Genomic DNA, 18,077 nt, shown 5'->3' with positions numbered 1-18,077 from the left:
TGACTGCACTCCTCCAAAACGGGGCCCAGCCCCCGGCAGCAGAGGTAAACTCGGCCACTGGCTCAGAGTCCCCAGTTCTGAGGCTGTGATGGCAGGTCTCGGATGAAATGCAGGCCTTCCCATCCCAGCCGCCAACACTCAGGCTCCTGGCTTTCTACGTGCTCTTTGCGGGAAGGGGGGGGGCAGCTTCGATCAACGAGCACAGCGAGAACACCCCGGGGTCACTCGTGTGGGGCCCTCACACGCGTGTGATGCCCTGAGCCAGACCCACGTGCCGCACGGCCTGGTGTGTTCTTCCCACTGAGTCGGGGAGCTGGTGACTCCAAACTACTAAACTCAGTACCTTTGGGATTATTTGAGTACTAAACATCATGGCTGTGACAGGGTCAGGCAAAACGCACGCTCTACAGGTACGTCTAAATCAAACTTGGGGATTCCTCCATCTTAGGTAGCTCTACATCCGATTAACCAATTTAAAATTTTTAAGTTAAAAAATTAAATTTTATATAAGTCATAATTTATATTGCTTACAATTATGATTTGCATGCTAAGATGCAAATTTACACATCATTTCCTTTGGATAAACATCATAATGCTGGGTGAGAGCACATGCTTTATAACTAAAACTGGTCTCCTCTGCATTCAGGTGCAGAAAGCCAATCATGAAAGCACAGACTATCCCTTATTCTGGCCATTAAAAAAAAATCATAGAATATTTTAAAAATGATACAGTAAGGATTGGAACCAAATTTACTGTCTTCTGATGAACAGAACATATATTTTTAAATGACTGAGTTGATAACTATTCTTTCCAACTCAACTATTCTTTATCTTCTTAAAGATGGAAATGTATCAACCCAACTATGTTAAATTGAGAGAATGCATTGATTTGCTCAAGTAGAATACAATTAAAATCAGGCACCCTTGGCGAAGCTTTACAACAGATACAGCACGTTGAACAATTTGTATCATTTTGCAAGTGAGAACTTAACGGAGGAACTGGAGCTCCCGGGCCCTCCCTTCATCGGATGATGGGCGCTGAGCGATCGTTTGTCACCGTCGGTCGGAGTTTCACGGTAGCGAAGGGGTTCTCTCCGCTGCAGGGGGAGGAAAAACGCAGCTACAGAAATACTACGAGATGGAAATTTGATTTTAAAAGAGCCGTGAACTACTCTTACTCGCTCTGTGAAAATCTATGGCTTCTATAAAAAATTCTGGACGCTTTGTGAACTTGAACGTTTCTCTGTGGCAGTTCTGAGTTACAGAACTCTCCAGAACTGTAGATGCTGCAACGGGAGAGCCACCTAGGACAGGGTCTGGATTCAGTTGCCCATCGCCCCCGTGACCAGGCCTCCTCCCTCTGGGACCTGGGCAGACGCTGGCAGAGCCTCCAGGCCCTCTTCCCCAGCCTGATGAGAACAGGGTGGCCGCATCCTCCTCAGACCCCACAGGCCCGAGGCCTCTCAGGGTCGAGCCTCCTGGGCTGCACAGCCCTCACGGACAAAGGTCAACATACCTGAGGAAAGGAGGCTTTGCTGTCCCATTTGCATCATTCTGTGAAGAATAGATAAAGATGAAGTTTATGGAAGGCTCATGAAATTGGGACATTTTTAGTAAGACCTGAAGGTAAAGCCATCTAAAGCACAAGGGACTCTAGATATGGCTAATGCCGGTTTTAGAAAAGTGCCCCCTAGTCTCTGTCCATTTGAGACCATCCCGATGTCTTTCTAAAGTCACTTAAAGAGTAAGGACAAGAACAGAAAACCTAAGGGAGGGACCCTCACAAGCGCTGGAACGACTCAGAATTTGAGGGAGGCTGGGACGGGCTGCTCCTCATCGATGGCCCTTCGGCTGCACACCTGTAGTGACTGCAGTTGGGTTTTTGGAGCCCAATCCTGAATGATGCCATCAAAAGACAGTAAGAATAAGACCTCATTGGGTCTTGGTGCCCACAGACTGGTGCCAACAGCTGGCCAGAGATCTGGTAGGAAGTTCCAGAAGGCAGGGGGAAGAGGGAACAATGCCAACACTGTTTTTTGCCTTCAGGAACCGCCAGAGCCCGGGACTTGGGGGCCTCCCAGTGTGGCCAGGGACCATGGGGGCGTATGCACCTTCTGTCCTTCATTCTGTAAGCTTGCAGGCTTTACACTGCTGTAAATCTGCTCTGGCTGTTCAAGAACTCACTGGCCCGAGCTTGTGGGGCTAACTCTCTGGACGGTGCCCAGGAAGAGGGCAGTGTGACACCATCCGAGCCACAGGCCGCCACACCAGACCTGACCGTCCCGAAAGCTCCCAGGATTCCTGTGACCTCTGACCAGACAGCTCCTCTGACCGCCTGCTGCCAGCCTGGGGGTCAAAGGCCATCCTTAGAGGCGGAAGCCCAGGTCAGGGCTCTCTGCCTGGCTCCTCCTGGGTGCTGGACATACAGACTCTTGAAGTCGAAGAGGGCCTGCGGGCACCTGGGCCACTTGAGACCCGCTCCTGTTGTCTCTGTGCCTCTGAGGACCTCAGGGCGTGACCGAGAGCCCTGGGGCCGGCAGGTCAGCAGGCTCATCCCGATGGGAGCGCCGGCGTTAGGAGGCACCCCAGTCAGCCCTGCACCCCGATTCAGTGTCTACTTTTCATCACTGATGCACAAAGCAGCTGCCCTGCTCAGCACATCCTAATAGGGCTTTAAATGGCTGCAAAGTGGTTTCTTCCTACGAGGCGTGCTGCACTTCCCCAGCAGGCTCAGAATAAGCCATTTCTGGGGAAGCGCTCATACTCTATATGATGGTTACAGGCTAATTTATAATTTATTTAAAAAGCATCAGGATGCCTGCCCTGCAGTGCCACGCGTGTTCAGACCACCGGCAGCGGTGTAGGGCCTAGAGCAGAAAGCCCCTCCCGGGGGAGGCACTGGATCCCACCGGGAAGAGGCCGCCTGCGTCCTCCCGGCCTGGAAAGCACACTTCCTGCCAAGCAGACTCCCCAGGTGTGGCCTCTCGGAGGCATGTGCTTGGCCCCAGGGGCACACAGCCCTCTTGCTCCTTGATACTCTCACTGGGAGCCACCTTCTTGCTGCCTTTCCTTGGGGGCAAACCATCTCCCTGCCGGGTGCGTCCTCAAGTCTGAGGAAAGCTCTGTGTACCCTGAATTGGAAACCAGACACACAACCCTCCCCGAGGACCCGCAAGCTGCTCTCCAGGGGAAGGCGTGGTGGCCTGTGCCCAGGAGGGCCTCCTGAGCCCTGACTGACCCAACTCGACAACGAATTTAGCTACATGTTTACGAGCTGTGCGATCTGAGTACTTGGCCCGGACCCACTCGAGAGAAGCAAACACAGCAGCAGAGATGCGTCACAGTCCACCAAAAGCCAAGCGGCAAGAAGTAACAGCTCCTGTGAGGGGGGACGGCGAGAGTAACTTAGGACAGCCTGAAGCCATTCAGTGCTGGGCCGGACCTGGGTCCCGGTGTGGACCCCGCACCCCGGCAAGCCTCCCCCACCGCCGGTCCCAGCAGCGCACACGTGCAATGGGCAGAGAGCCCCCCCCCCCACCAGGACACTCAGAGCAGTCCCGTGAAACAGCCTAGACATTTGTCACCAGGAGAAGGGACAACCACCTTCCATCCAGTGAACGCCACACAGCAACGGAGCGCCACAGGAGGGCACGCTGCACGTTCGGTTCGTGTGAGGACCACGCCAGAGGGGCCAGCCTGGTCTGGGAGAAGGGCCGGTCTGTGTGTGTGTGGGGGGGGGGGGTGGGGGGGGGGGGAATGTTCTAGTTCTCGATCTGCTTCTAGTTATACGCAGTTGCTTTGTGAAAAGTCCAGCATTTTCTTTACATGGTATTCTTCAACGTTCACTTAAAAATGGGACATTTTCAGAAAGGTTTCTCCCTTCTTTAACGCACCTCCACTGAGCCCACTGCTGTGGTCACAACTGACCGCTGTCCCCAAACCTGCCCCTCCTCCCCGGCTCCCTTTTCTGTCAGTGAAGCGCACCTCCAGGCCACGTGTAGCACTGCCCTCTTTCCATCAGGGAGGAAAGTGCACATCCCACTCAGAAGTGTTTTCAGATCTTCCCACCTCAAACCTGACCACACAGCCCCATCCCTCGTGCTGGCTGATGCCACAAGCCCGTCTGTCCTGCTGGCTGCTGCCAAACGTTCCATCTGAGCCCGTCCCTCCGCTGCCTCCCTTAGGCTGTGTCGTGGGGCTTGGGGTCCCTTGTCTCTGCACTCCCCAATCCCATCTCCCTCTTCCTTTGTCCTGTGTCCCTGGACCGGACCCATCTCAACAGGGCTCCTGCTGGCCCTCGGCCTCTCGGCACAGGCTGACGGGCCTCCGCAGACTGGGAGCCACCTTCTCTACCCGCGCAGTGCAGGGCCCACAGCACCGGAGGCCACGTGCGAGCGCATGTCTGCGGAGCCGAGCTCCCCGAGGTCCCACAGGCAACGGCAGAAAAACTCCTTACACACGCCGCGGGCCTTGCTCAGACTCAGCACGATGTTTCTCACACTTTTCCTCAGACTTCACAAAGGCCAGAACCTATGGCTTTTGTGAACAGCCTGTGAACACCTGTGAACAGCCAGGTGCCTGTTCTGTGTCCCCTCCTGGCAACCAGGATGGTGCTGGCCTGGAGTGACTCAACACGACAGGAGGTTATCGAGTGACGAAACCAGGCACCAACGTGGGCTAAGCATGTCATTAGGAGCGTGGAACAGGTTACCCACGAGACCGTAAGGGCAGTGAAGGCCTCGGGCCTGGTCAGCAACAGCCCACAACCAGCTGAGTAGGAAAAGGCAGAGTCCGGGCACATCTTGTGATTCTTTGCCCCAGAAAACCTAAAAACCCGAGTTCACCTTGAGTGGGCACTCACTGTCACATGGTGTCCGTTCCAACCCCCTCCCACTATCCAGATTTCTGCTCGGGTGTCCACCACGTGCCCACATGCCTTCAAGCGGACTCCATGGTCCCAGCTTATGGTGGTCAGGTCAGCTGAGACCACCCAGTATAGCCCGTTTTCTGGCCACAGGTAGACACTCAGGTGAGACAGGGACCGTGGCCCAGTGAGAACGCTGAGTGGGGAGCCCACACCCCAGAAGCCAGGGCGAGTGATGAGAGGGCCCTGGGCGGCCTTGCTACTGACCCTCTCTGGGCTGTTGCTTCCATGAAACAGACCGTTCCCTTCCTATCTGAAGCCACTGGGGCTCAGCTCTTACCTGCAACACAAGCCACCCTGATAACCCACAGCTGATGCCAGTCCTCCGCTGTGGGCTGGGCTCATCTCCCGAATCATAACCTCTGAACTAAAGTTCAACACCTTTAGTCCTGACATGGGGACACTGAAGGCCAGACAGGGAAGAGCCAACTGCCCTGGGGCAGAGGCTCTTCTGAAATCCCGGTGCCCACCCTGGAGAGTGGATGCAGACAACCCAGGCCCCTCGCCGAGGCAGCACTTCCGACTTAGAGCACCAAGTGTGTGTGGAGCGGGGCTTAGTTTTTCAATAGCGTTTTAGAGCCTGGCTCTCCACATGTTAAGAACTCCGCTGCAGCAAGAGCAGAGAACAGTGTGACCACCTGGCAGGCCCTCCAGCTTCAGTCCCCATGAGCCCTCCCCCCAGCCCCTCAGGGAGAAGTCGGTATCTCAGAACATCACAGGGCAGCCACAGAACTGTAGGTTGGTGGGTTCAGGAACACTCCACTCTACAGTAGAAGGCTCCCAGGCCTGGGTGTTTGGTGTACTTAAGCCTAAGAATCCTGGTGTTTAAACAAAACTCTACATGTAACTGGCATTAACGGATGGTTGTACATAAAAAGTATGTATAAAGGCATTAAGATGCTTTGCCAGCTGCCTTGGACCCCAGCATTTGGCTGAGACAGAACATACCTTTCCCCACCATCATCAGCTGGTTTGAACATTTTAGTTTAGGAAAAATAAACTATCAGCTGGTTGGGCCTAAGAACTTTTGAGATTTGAAATTCCAGGACTGGACCGTGTTCCCCCCCAGCCCTCAGGGGCTACCAGGCAGGCCTCAGTCATGTATCCATGCTTCCCAACCATCACGCTTCTAGATCCGTTTTTTTTTTTTAAGATTTTATTTATTTATTTGAGAGAGAGAGAATGAGAGAGAGCACGAGAGAGAAGAGGGTCAGAGGGAGCAGCAGACCCCCTGCTGAGCAGGGAGCCCGATGCGGGACTCGATCCCGGGACTCCAGGATCATGACCTGAGCCGGAGGCAGTCGCTTAACCCACTGAGCCACCCAGGCGCCCCTCTAGATCCGGTTTTTAAATGGAACATTGTCCTGTTTTGCATGCTCTACACCCGACTGTCCCATATGGTAGCCACTTACCCATATGGCTATTTGCACTAAAATTAAATATAAATACAAATTCCTTAGTTGCGAATCCACTTTTTTCAGTGCTCAACGGCTACTGTCCTGGGCAGCCCAGTTCTGGGACATATCTACCCGGCCATAAATTCTCCACTTACGCCTTTGCCCACGCCCTGATACCAGAGGATTAGATCCTGTGCTTCCTGTTGCTCTTGCGAGAAGCTACCAAGACTAGTTCTTCTTTCCCTGCGGGGGGGCCTGCGTGTTTCGGTTTTGTTCTTGGAGCTCCTGATCGGACTTGATAGCGAGGAAATGCAGTAGCTCCTCTGACAGAATGGTGTCCGCTGAGGACACGCACGAGGATGCCCACTGATGATGGAGTGGTGGGGTTTTCTTCTGCAGTTTGCATAGGATCTTGAAATATGACTTCAAAACACGTCCGTGATAGAAATGGAATATAAATCCATCATTTAATCTCACTGTGCATCTGTGAAGCACTGTGTACTTACTTTTGGGTTATTACCCTCTTCATTCTGCGAGAAGATGCCTTTTATAGTCTTACAGATAAGGAACAGTGAATGTCCCAAAGATGGTGATGGGGGAGGGCACCGCTGGAGTCATGGCCAGCGGTGCCTTGTTTGGGGAGGCCCTCAAACCTTGTGGTCTTTGCTGATTTTTAAAAGCCAATTAATATTTTCTGTGACCTTTATTAACTGTCTTCCATTATCCTCCAGGCCACAAAGACAAAAAAGCAACCTCTCGGTTCCTCAGGAACAGCACACAGAGGACAGTGGTATTCGTCTTATCAAGCGTTCACATGGGTGGGGCACTGATAAGCTGACCGTGGAGGTTTTAGAACTTTCTCAATCAGTTGAAGGACCTCCAGGTCCTCCTGCTCTCCGTCTGTGCTTACCCCTCCCCCGCGGCCTCCCAGCCCAGGAGGTCAGAAAGTTGGATTGGCCCCGTTCACATTGCCCACCAGCCGGGTAGCAGTGCCAGCCACGTCCGACTCACAAATGCTTTCTGACGGAGCACATGCTCCAATCCTCCTGTGTGTGGGGGCTGGGAAGGGAGGGTAAAATATCGATCTAAATAAATTCACCTATAGTTTTCTCAAAGGAGATAAAATGAAGTGCTACCAGTGGTCATCCTGGAAGTGAACTTATAGATACTTTCGAGCAAAACAAAAATTCCCTGGGTAATTTTTATAATAAATAAGGTGTCATGATTAGATATTTTCATTTTTACAAACTTGGACTTTGCTCTTTAACTTAAACCTGCAGCTGTGACTGCCAGGTGGATGGCAAGGAAACCTCATTTCAGCATCTGTTTATCCAGCAAATGGCAACATTTGAGGTAAAAAAACATTTATCTGTTTACTTAAGTGCATGGGATAAATGTTGAGAGCATCCTTATTTCTGTCTCAAGAGTAGGATAATTTATCAATTTATTTGTAATAGAATTTTTTATTTCTTAAAAAATTTATTTTTTTAAGATTTTATTTATTTGAGAGAGAGAGCACTGAGGGAGAGGGAGAAGCAGACTCCCCCCTGAGCAGAGAGCCCAACTCCGGGCTCAGTCCCAGGACCCTGAGATCATGACCTGAGCTGAAGGCAGACGCTTAACCGACTGAGCCACCCAGGCGTCCCTGTATTAGAATTTTAGACAAAATTTTCACCATAATGCCACTTCCTTCTATGTTTAATATAGCAGACAAATCATGAAATATATAAATATACCCATGGAAAAAAACTTTTATCTTTTTTTTTTCAAAAGTGGGAAGAGGGATCTCTCAAATTGTAGGTACTTTAAAAAACCATAAAGTAACTTCATCTTTAATGAATATGATCATACTTATTGGACCCTGATTATATTATTCAGAACCTCCCAAATGTTTTCTAGTAGTTACATGTGTAACTTAAGTGCAGATTTTTTTTTTTTTGAAGCAAAGTTTATTGATAGTACAAAGCTCCCAGAGAGGGAGGGGACCCAGGAGGGTTGCCCAAGAATGTTTTCCTTTTTCAATGTTCCCATGTCAAAAATCTGGAGCTCAAGATTAAATTTTCAAAAAAAAAAAAAAAGCTCCAAAATACATGAACATGAGCAAACCAGAAATGCTTCCAGAGTTAACACACAATGATGGTTTCTCCCAAGCAGGCTACACCAGTTGGTCACTAGCTCTGTCAGTCCTTACCTCCTGAATAACTTGTCACCCTGTCCCATCTCCACTGATCACGATTCCCTCTCTCCCTGGATGACCGCACAGCCAGCTGCCCTGTCGTGAGGCCCCAGCATGCACCCCTAGAGCCACCTGCGGATACCACCCAGGAGGACGGAGGAAGGAAAACATGCAGCCCGGACTTCCTGGCTCAGTGTGCTTCTCTCCTGGCATAGCCATCCCACCAACTATCTGGCTGTGGCCCTGGACCACACCCAACCACCACGGTTCCCAGAACGTGTATCTGGAAGGCTCTGCGTTTTGTCAGAGCTCTTCCTTCAGATGTTGGCTCAATGCTTGCTTCCAAGACACCTCCTCTGGTGCTTACCAGGAGCCTGAGCTCTCCCTTCTTCCTGTCGCCTCTTTGCCCCATGCACCTTTTACACAGCTCCAATAACCAGTGAACAGGACTCAACTCCTAGGCCGGCCTTATTCCTATCTGTTTCCCTGGACCATGGTAGCTTGTCAGTCAATGCTCAATGGATGAATTCCAATGGGAAGGTCTCACTGTGATCCAAAGATCCCTTCTAGGCGGTGAACCGTCGTGTGCCATTCGGTTGTGTTTAAGAAAGGAGTCTGGTTGGTCACAGCAGTCTGAGGCCACAGAAAACATTAGTTACCCAAGTTAGGTGACCTCGCTGCAGGTACTGACTCTATACCTCTCTGAAGCGCTAAACATGCCTTTTTTATGGAAGGTCTCAATTATTAAGAGTTCATCAACATTCACTGTTCTGACACTCACAAAATCAATGACAACTAAAATCACATTGGAACCCACACAAGAAGGGCACTCTCATTAGATATTTGGGGCTTTTAAATGTTACATGAAACCAAACATTCAAGGCTGCTAAAATGAAAGACTAAAAAAAGTTGTCTGGCCTGCAAGACAGAAATAGGGGGCCTGACCAGAGTATCAGGGTGACGCTGGCCTCAGAGTGAGTTTGGAAGTGTCCCTTCCTCTTTGATTCTTGGACAAAAGTTTGAGAAGGATGGTATTAGCCAGTCTTTGTAATGTATGGCAGAATCCACCAGGGAAGCCATCAGGTCTAGGGCTTTGTCAAGAGACTACAGATTAGGATCAGTGAAGATGGTCTGTGGCAGGGGGAGGGAGGGGGCTTGGGATGTGGAGCTCTGCCTGGAGGAGCTCTTCCTGGAGGAGCCCTGGGACAGAACAGACTGGGCGCACACGGGATGTGAGCCGAGGACTCCTGCACCCATGGCCAAGGTGGGAAGGGCAGTGGCTTCCACGAGGTGGCCACAGAGCATGGGACCAGCTCCAGCAGCAGCCCCGTCCCAGCCCTCCGGAGAAAGCTACACGCCCAAAGCTGCTGCTCTGCCCCAAACCCTCAGTTTACTAGACAGTCTCAGCACTTTTCAGGGCAGCCTCCTTACACTGCCAGTCTAGTATGATCCAGCCAAAGTGGTTTAAAAATAGTTAGATCTCATTTAAACTGCCAAATGCTAAATAATATCATTTTTGACCATACTGATAAATAGGATTTTTCAGTGTATCCAATTCAGTATAGTAAGAACTGCATCAGTGCTTTCATCATAAAGCTTTACCGACATGGTAAAAATATTGAAAATTAAAATGTTCTCTAAAATGAGACCGTGTTGGCTAAAATTTGTGTGTGTGTTTTTTAAAGATTTTATTTATTTATTTACTTATTTGACAGAGAGAGCGAGCAAGAGAGCACACAAGCAGGGCGAGTGGCAGGCAGAGGCAGAGAGAGAAGCAGACTCCCCACTGAGCAGGGAGCCCGATGTGGGACTCGGTCCCAGGACCCTGGGATTAGGACTTGAGCCGAAGGCAGAACTTTAACAGACTGAGCCACCCAGGCGCCCTAAAATGTCAGTGTTTTCACTTATAATTTCAGTGTTAACTATGATTTTGGGGCAAGATTCTTTTATCTTAGAAGACATCACCCAGCCTTAAAGTAATGGAGTGAGGTGGTTATTATTAAAGCTGCTAATATCACAAAAGAAGAGATAATCAGACAGGTGTCTCTCTGGATGGACTAGCCACCACCACCGATGAAATGCTCTAACGAAACAGGCAAAGAAACAAAACAATAATACCGACTCTGATCCAGGTCGAGAATACAGGAGAAAGGGGAATGTGGTGAAGGACACCATGTGGATGCATTCAGCGAAATGCAGTCAGGGGCCACCCTCCAGGGCCAATAACCTGGTTCTTCCAGATAAGTTACAAGGAAAAAGAGATGGGGAGTCCTTAAATACAAAAACACTCATCATGAGACTCAGTGACCAATTACAATGTGTGGAGCAGGCCTGGATCCAGATTCAAACTATACTGTTCAATTTTTAATGAGACAATCAGAAATCAGAAATTTGAAGTGACTGGTTGATATATTGAGGAATTACTGTCAATTTTTAAAGATACGGTAATTGGTATTTTGGTTGTGTAAAAATAAAAGGTATTATTATATTTAAGGTATTTATACATGAGATGACAAAGTCTGGAATTAGCATCAAATTGATCTGGGAGCGGCCAGGGGCAAGATGAAAAAAGATTGGCGGGGATGCCTAGGTGGCACAATTGGTTAAGCATCCAACTCTTGGTTTCAGCTCATGATCTCATGGGTTGTGGGATCGAGCCCCACCTCAGGCTCAACTTGGGAGTCTGCTTGGGGTTCTCTCTCCCTCTCCCTCTGCCCCTCCCCTGATCACATGCACACACGTGCGCGCTCTCTCTCAAATAAGTCTTAAAAAAAAAAAAAGATTGGTAAATGAATTGACAATTGTCAAAGCTGGGGGTGAGAGACATTATTCTTTCCACTTTTATTATGTTTGAATTTTTCCCTAAGAAAAAGTTGGAAATCAAACAAAAAAACAGAAGGCACTATAGACAGGTCACACCAGAACGGTGTACCTTGTATTCATGGATCCTGAGCTGGGTGACATCCAGTTGTAAGCATTTTTTTTCGCCTGCCCCAGCAAAAGGAATGTTTATGCTTTTCAAAATGTCTTAAGATAATTTTCAAAGAGTCTGAATATTGTTTTAAAACGTACTAGGGTTGGGCGCCTGGGTGGCTCAGTTGGTTAAGCGTCTGCCTTCGGCTCGGGTCATGATTCTAGGGTCCTGGGATGGAGCCCCGCATCGGGCTCCCTGCTCCGCAGGAAGCCTGCTTCTCCCTTTCTCACTCCCACTGCTTGTGTTGCCTCTCTCGTTGTGTCTCTCGCTGTCAAATAAATAAATAAAATCTTTAAAATAAATAAATAAATAAAATGTACTAGGGTATTTAATAAAACAGCATTTGATACCTTTGTCCTTCCAAGTAATTTCTCTTCCATGATAAAAGAATGGAAAAGTTCCATTTTCAACAGCTGTGTGTCATTCTTTTGAAAATAATTTTTGTTAGGTTTTGGTGTAACTTGGAATAATAAAGGTACAAACAATGTATCGTACAGTGTGCTTATCTGAGAAGCCAAAGACTTTTTTTTTTAAAGATTTTATTTATTTATTTGAGAGAGAGCAAGAGAGATCACAGAGGGAGAGGAAGAGGGAAAAGCAGACTCCCTGAGTGCAGAGCCTGACACGGGGCTCGATCCCAGCACCCCAGGATCATGACCTGAGCTGAAGGCAGACACTTTACTTACTGAGCCACCCAGGTGCCCCCAAGCCAAAGACATTTTTGAGAGAGACTGCAAAACCCTGCATTTCCCAGATCAGAACATACTGCAGCTTATGATGAGGTAGGCATATTCTAAAACACCTGAAGGCTCCAGTCAAAGGCAGGGCACATTTTTAAGAGTCCCCATTCCATGTAATCCAGAGACCGCACCCATGCACCGCTCACAGCTGAACAAAGGCCACCAGCAGTACTGGTGATGGGGGCAGAGCTGTGGAGCCACATATCCCACGAGAAGCAGGGAGATGCCCCTGCGTGCGCTACAGAAAGGACCAGACAATAACCAGAAAATAAAAAACAAAGTAGCCAGGCATCAATGTACCAACTGCCTGTGGACTACCACCAGTGCCCGGGGGCACTTCTGGGAGGAAGCTGGCAGGAGTACAGGCTAGGCAGGCTCTGGTACCACCTGGCCACTGTGCAGCCCTGGGTACGAAGCTCAGCTGCACAGCCCCCAGAAGCCCAGCCCACTCTCTGACCCTCACCTCCCAGGCTCCTTCCCACTGCACTCCGGCAGCTGTGCAGCCTCGCAGAGGTTCTGCCCCACCTCCCCCGCACCTCCTTTCCCACCCTCCAGATCCGTTCATGGCCCAGCCTGAATGCCAAGGTCTGGGACACCACAGCCCTACCCTCACAAACACCAAGAACTCCCTGCTCCTCCCCCAGCACCACCACCTGTTAACCCCAACTAGTTGTCTGAGCCAGAGCAGCTGCACTTGCTGGAGAAACAACCAAACTGCCTGGCTTCCTTTTAAATCATGACCCCAAACCATAAACGGGCATCGGCATTACCCCCCGTATACCCCGTATTCTGTACCACACGCACCTTCTCACTCTTCAGAACCCGTTTCACAAATTCCCTTTCTTTACACTTGCTTGCTCCGCCCACCTCCTCTGCTGATGCCCTTGCTTCCCCACGGAGAGCAGCCACCCTCAAGCAGGAACTCCCCAGTCCGTGCGCACCTCTGCCCGCGCCCGTGGCCTCTCGCTCACTACCTTCCCTGCTCCCGGCCCCACACGCCACGTGCGCTCCGCTTGCCTTCCTGGTCTCCGTTCTCTTCATGCTTCCCCTTCTTTACGGTAAAATCTGTCCTGAAAGAAAAATGAGAACACGGATCCCCCCTTTCACAATTCTCCGTCATCCTGGAGTCATGGCCTCGTTCTCTGAGCATGCCAAGTATGTGTGCTCCTCTGCTCCTTCCCGCTCCTTGACCCCTACATGATAGGCTCCTTGCCATTCAGGTCTCAGCTCAGTTTCAGTGTCCCCTCCTTGGGGGTGCAGACACTGTCACGTGCTGCCCAGATCAACAAGAAAATGCAGGGAGCGCTGCCCTGGGCTGTCCCTTCGGGAAACTGCCCTGGCTCAAGCTCTCTTGCCCTGGATGCCAGTGATCAAGGCCTGGCTCCCCTCCCAGCCCAGCTTCTCCCCCTGCCGAATGCTGCTCCCCTTCTCTCACTTTCACAGGTGAGGACCCCAGGGTGCTCCCTCATAAGCACCTGCACACAAACCTGTGGCATCCATGTGAGCGGTCGCCCCATCCCTCTATCACCTCACCTTGTTTTAGTTCTCTGCACAGCTTCCATCACTGTGTTTACTGTTTATTTCTGTCTGTTTCCCCCCACTAGAATGTAAGTTCCAAGACAGCCACTAACTGGTCCTGTTCATCTCTGCACCTTGAGAGCACGCACCAGGGGCCGGCGCTCAGGAGACACAGGTGCCACAGCAATGAAGGGACTCTGGGAGTCCGTGGCCTCTATGATCTTATGGGGTCATTTAGGATTACAGAGGGCGTACATGACACCATGTTTACCCAGCACCTGGTGCAGAGTAAGCACTTTCTGAAACCACAAAGATAAAGTTACTTTTAACCAGAAGCCTTCCTTCAGGAAACGGTATGAAAATTGAAGAAAACGCAGAACAAGTGATGAGACTGACTGACTGCAGCCGGGGCCAAAGGCGAGGAGAGAACACCTGATACCATCTGACGAACTACATTTACAGATAAAAACAAACAGAAGTACTGAAGTTATGGAAGTTGTGTGGCTGTGTGAGAGGGTGGGAATGCAGAAGATTCAGGAGCGCATGCCAGCCCCGCCTGGGGGGATACCACCTTCATTCCTGGTAGAACAAGAGCCCACACCCCCCATACTGCCATTCAGGGTGGGGGTACACAGGACGTTATGCTGCAGTTCCACTCACAGGAGATGTGGCTTCTGGCTGGGACACCGGTGCTTTAAAGGTAGAAGTATTTTTGGAAACATCTGCTTTCTTATCTGCAGCCGCTCCCTGGGACAAACATTCCAAGTAATCCGGTGGGGGAATGACAACATTGCTTTTCTCAGATAAATTCACCGTGCTGATGCTTCTCACTGGGGCCAGGCTACCAACAAGCAGAGAGTACAAGTTACGTAAGATCCTGCCATCTGAATCCCAAACATCCTAAATATCCTAGGGCCAGAACTGCAATAGGTGAACACTCACACAGGGTGTGAGAGAGGAGATGACGAGACATGCGTGTGTGCACACACAATATACATCAATATAAAAAATACTGTAATGTTTTTACTGGTTTGTAAATGTGCACTCAAAAAAACTGTCTTAATTAAGAGCTGGCTCTTGATTAATTTAAGATCAGTAAGAAAATGAAGACTACAGCAAAAGCCTTAGCAAAGTGTTGAGCACTTCAGATTTGAAAAACAAAACAAGTCAGTCCTCAGCATTTTAACATCACAAACACAATATCTAGTTTTATTCCTTGGCCACTCGGCAGTTGAGCCGTTCTGCCAGGGGTGAGGACACACAGATGACACGGAGCAGGACTTGGAGGGGGGGCATCGAGTGTGGTGCTCAAAGGTCTGCGGGGACAGCTGGATGGATTAGAGGCTTTGAGATGAGAAACACTGAGGATGAGGCAATTTAGGGTAAAAATGAGGAGTGCGGTTTGGATATGTCATTTCTTTCTTTCCTTTTTAGAGAGGTAGGGAGGGGCAGAGGGAGAGAGAAGCAGAGAGAGAGAATCCTAAGCACACTCCATGGCCTGCATGGAGCCCAACTCAGGGCTTGATCTCACGACCCTGAGATCACGACCTGAGCCGAAATCAAAAGTCAGATGCTTAGCCGACTGAGCCACCCAGGCGCCCCTGGATGTCACTTCTGAGGACTCACGGGGTAACCAACTACAGCTGCTGATACACATATAAATATTCATAGCTAGGCATGGAAAAGACCTTCCTGTACCTCAGTGTCCTCAATTTTAAAGTGGGGACCTACCTCATAAGGTTGTTACGAGAATTAAATGAGCTAGTCAGCATAAGGCACTTTGGCACTTCCTAAGCAGTAATGGTAATGATGGTCACCTTGGATTTAGTGAGCTGGCCGGGGGGGGGGGGGGGGGAGGGACAGTAAGTGGTTCCAGAAGGCTGATGAGGGTGAGGAGCAGAGTCTGGAGGCATGCCCCCACAGCAGAAACCATAAGGGAATAGCTGTGGGTAATAGTCCCCCTTTTGTACTCTCCTACACGACTGGAGGTTTCCCTATGGGGTCGCCACACATCTAGACAGAATTCTCCTATGTCCAAAATCATGAGGTCAAAGGTGAGTTTTCGTCACTGGTAAATGGGAGCCACAGTCAGGTCCTACCTTGGTGTGGGCACACTCATGGCCTCCTTTGCATCTTCTTCCAGCAACTTTGTGTAGGATGCTGGGAACCAGCCCCTCCTACAGGTGAGGAAGGAGAAAAAAGGCCTGGTTGTGGGGTCAGCAGAAGACAAGTGAACTTAAAGTATATTACAGAATGGCTCAGGGACAGCTCAGGGGCAGACCGGTCCATTTTCACCACATCACACAATGTGTATTTTACATACAGCTTTTTTTTATTTGGATTACCTTTTTGGCTTTTTTCCACATTTATTTAATAGCTGAATAATCTGCACAGAAAACCAATTTAACCAGCTTACAGTAAGGCCTGTGCACATACTCATGGCTGAAGACGCTAGCATTTAAACTATTTATGCGCTAAATCTTAACAAAATCCATCTGATGTGCAGACTATCCTTGAGAAATCCAAAGTCTTCTTTCAAGGAAAAAAAAAACCACAAGAATTATTTAAAACTACTTTCAGAGGTGACTTCATTATGACCTATTCAAGTATCAAATTCATCTATATATGCACATACAGAAAATAACCTGAGACAGAGTAACTCCAATTAACTACACTAGAACCATAACTAAACTATGAACTGAACTTTGGTAAAAACGCTGTGATCACAAAGACAATTTGCCACTAAAAGAAGATATGGCCGCTCTCTGAAGTGCTGGGTGGCCCTGACTGCTGTGTGGACAGCATCTGCCCTGAGACTTACACTTTGGTGGTGTCATGCTCTCCATAAAGCCAGCCGTCCTTCTCCTCAGGGATGAGCAGTGTGAGGATGTCTCCCTGCGCGAAGCTGAGCAAAGTCTGGTTTGCACCAGCAGTGTGTGGGAAAATGGTTTTTACTTTCTGCTTCTTCATCATGTTCAGTCCAGTTGCAACAGAGACTGATCGCGGTAAACTGGGATCATCTGAAGAATCTGTTGAAAATGAGCGCAGCAGTGATCGCTTTTCAGGGACTGATAACAAGTCCAAACAAGCAAACCCCAGAAAGCCACCCACTCCCGCCTGCCAACACTTGTCCTACTGCGGCTCCGAGCACGCTGTTTCCACACTTAGACTTTGCCTGGACGGGCAGGCACCGCGAGGAGCAGAGGCAGAACCACAGCCTGAGGTCTCTCACTGAGCAGGACTCTTGGGGCTAAATGCTCTTTTCCAGGCGGAGAGGATACAGTACATGCCAGGCTTCACCCGCACTCTGATTTAATCAGAGGCAAAATGACGCATCACTGGAGGGCCTGATGCTTTCCTTGCCTGCTCTCCCAACACGAACCCCAAGGCAGTGTAGGGCATCAACTCAAACGCCATTGCCCACGATCTGAACCACAAAGAATAAGAGACTGGAAATGCAGATGTTCTCGCCGTGCAACGGCTCAAGATCTCACCTGGGAATGCAGTAAGGATGCGATGAGGACCAGCACGTTTACTGAACCCTCCCTAAGTGCCAGTCCACACTCTCAATGCTTCACAGCTTCTGAGGGAAGGAGTGGTTATCAGTTATCGTCCACAGTGACTCACCGGGATCTCCGTTAGCAGGCCAGCATGGGATGTGGGTGGCCTGATACCATAGTCCCTGCACGATGTGAAGCATCGAGCTGTACATTTCTGTCTCAATTCCAGCACCAGCTGATATTTACCACTCCAAAGAAACAAAATTGCCATTCTGAAACTCTCATCTCTGGATCTCACTCAGCAGCTGCAAATGCTGTAGTCTGTGGGCTCTCTCTAGCACATGGCTCAATGGCCATGACTTTCATACCCAAGGGGCCTGTGAGATACCCCGCACAAAGAGAGGGGTCTCTGGGTGCCAAAGACTCTGTCTATACAGAGCAGAGCCGAAGCAAAGCCCTCTGAAATCTCAGCAAACAGTAACTTGTCCTGATTTATTGAAAAAGCATCAATAGAGTTAAGAAATTTAAGCAGTTAGAACTTAAGTGTCCAGAAAGCATGAAGTTCTCTGTTAGAGATGATGAAAGACACTAAGCCTACTACTGGTAAGATCAATCACCATAATTTTGTCATGTGAACTTTTATGGTTTGTTTTATTGAAAAAGAAATTTTATCACAATTGCCACCAAATATGGTGCACAATATGAGGCTCTTTGTAAGTTATATCCCATTTCAAAATGTAACACCTTTCAATAGTAAGTTTCCTTTGTATAAACATCAAGCAGTATATGGAATTAGAATTTGTCAAAGAAATGTGTCACTTATAAAATGTCTTATGGTTTTATAATAA

The 18,077-nt window shown here is 49.4% G+C and overlaps 1 protein-coding gene across 1 annotated transcript in view; it reads right to left on the bottom strand.

Annotated features, from left to right (window-relative positions):
- Window positions 1-174: 174 nt before the first annotated feature.
- The window catches only part of BAIAP2L1 (BAR/IMD domain containing adaptor protein 2 like 1), a 94,690-nt gene continuing 76,787 nt past the window's right edge, over window positions 175-18,077 (bottom strand). Inside the window, exons 10-14 of the mRNA XM_025863591.2 lie at window positions 16,551-16,758; window positions 15,829-15,906; window positions 14,390-14,570; window positions 1,517-1,554; window positions 175-1,097 (exon numbers count right to left, since the gene is read on the bottom strand). Of these exons, the coding sequence (XP_025719376.1) occupies window positions 1,022-1,097; window positions 1,517-1,554; window positions 14,390-14,570; window positions 15,829-15,906; window positions 16,551-16,758 (581 nt within the window). The 3' untranslated portion in view covers window positions 175-1,021. The remainder of the gene's footprint in view (window positions 1,098-1,516; window positions 1,555-14,389; window positions 14,571-15,828; window positions 15,907-16,550; window positions 16,759-18,077) is intronic.

Source organism: Callorhinus ursinus, unplaced genomic scaffold (assembly GCF_003265705.2).
Source record: "Callorhinus ursinus isolate GAN/ISIS: 27379988/994484 unplaced genomic scaffold, GSC_fseal_2.0 scaffold70, whole genome shotgun sequence".
Taxonomy (NCBI): domain Eukaryota; kingdom Metazoa; phylum Chordata; class Mammalia; order Carnivora; family Otariidae; genus Callorhinus; species Callorhinus ursinus.
Note: the sequence above shows the minus strand (reverse complement) of the source record. Positions and strands in the feature narration are given on the sequence as shown.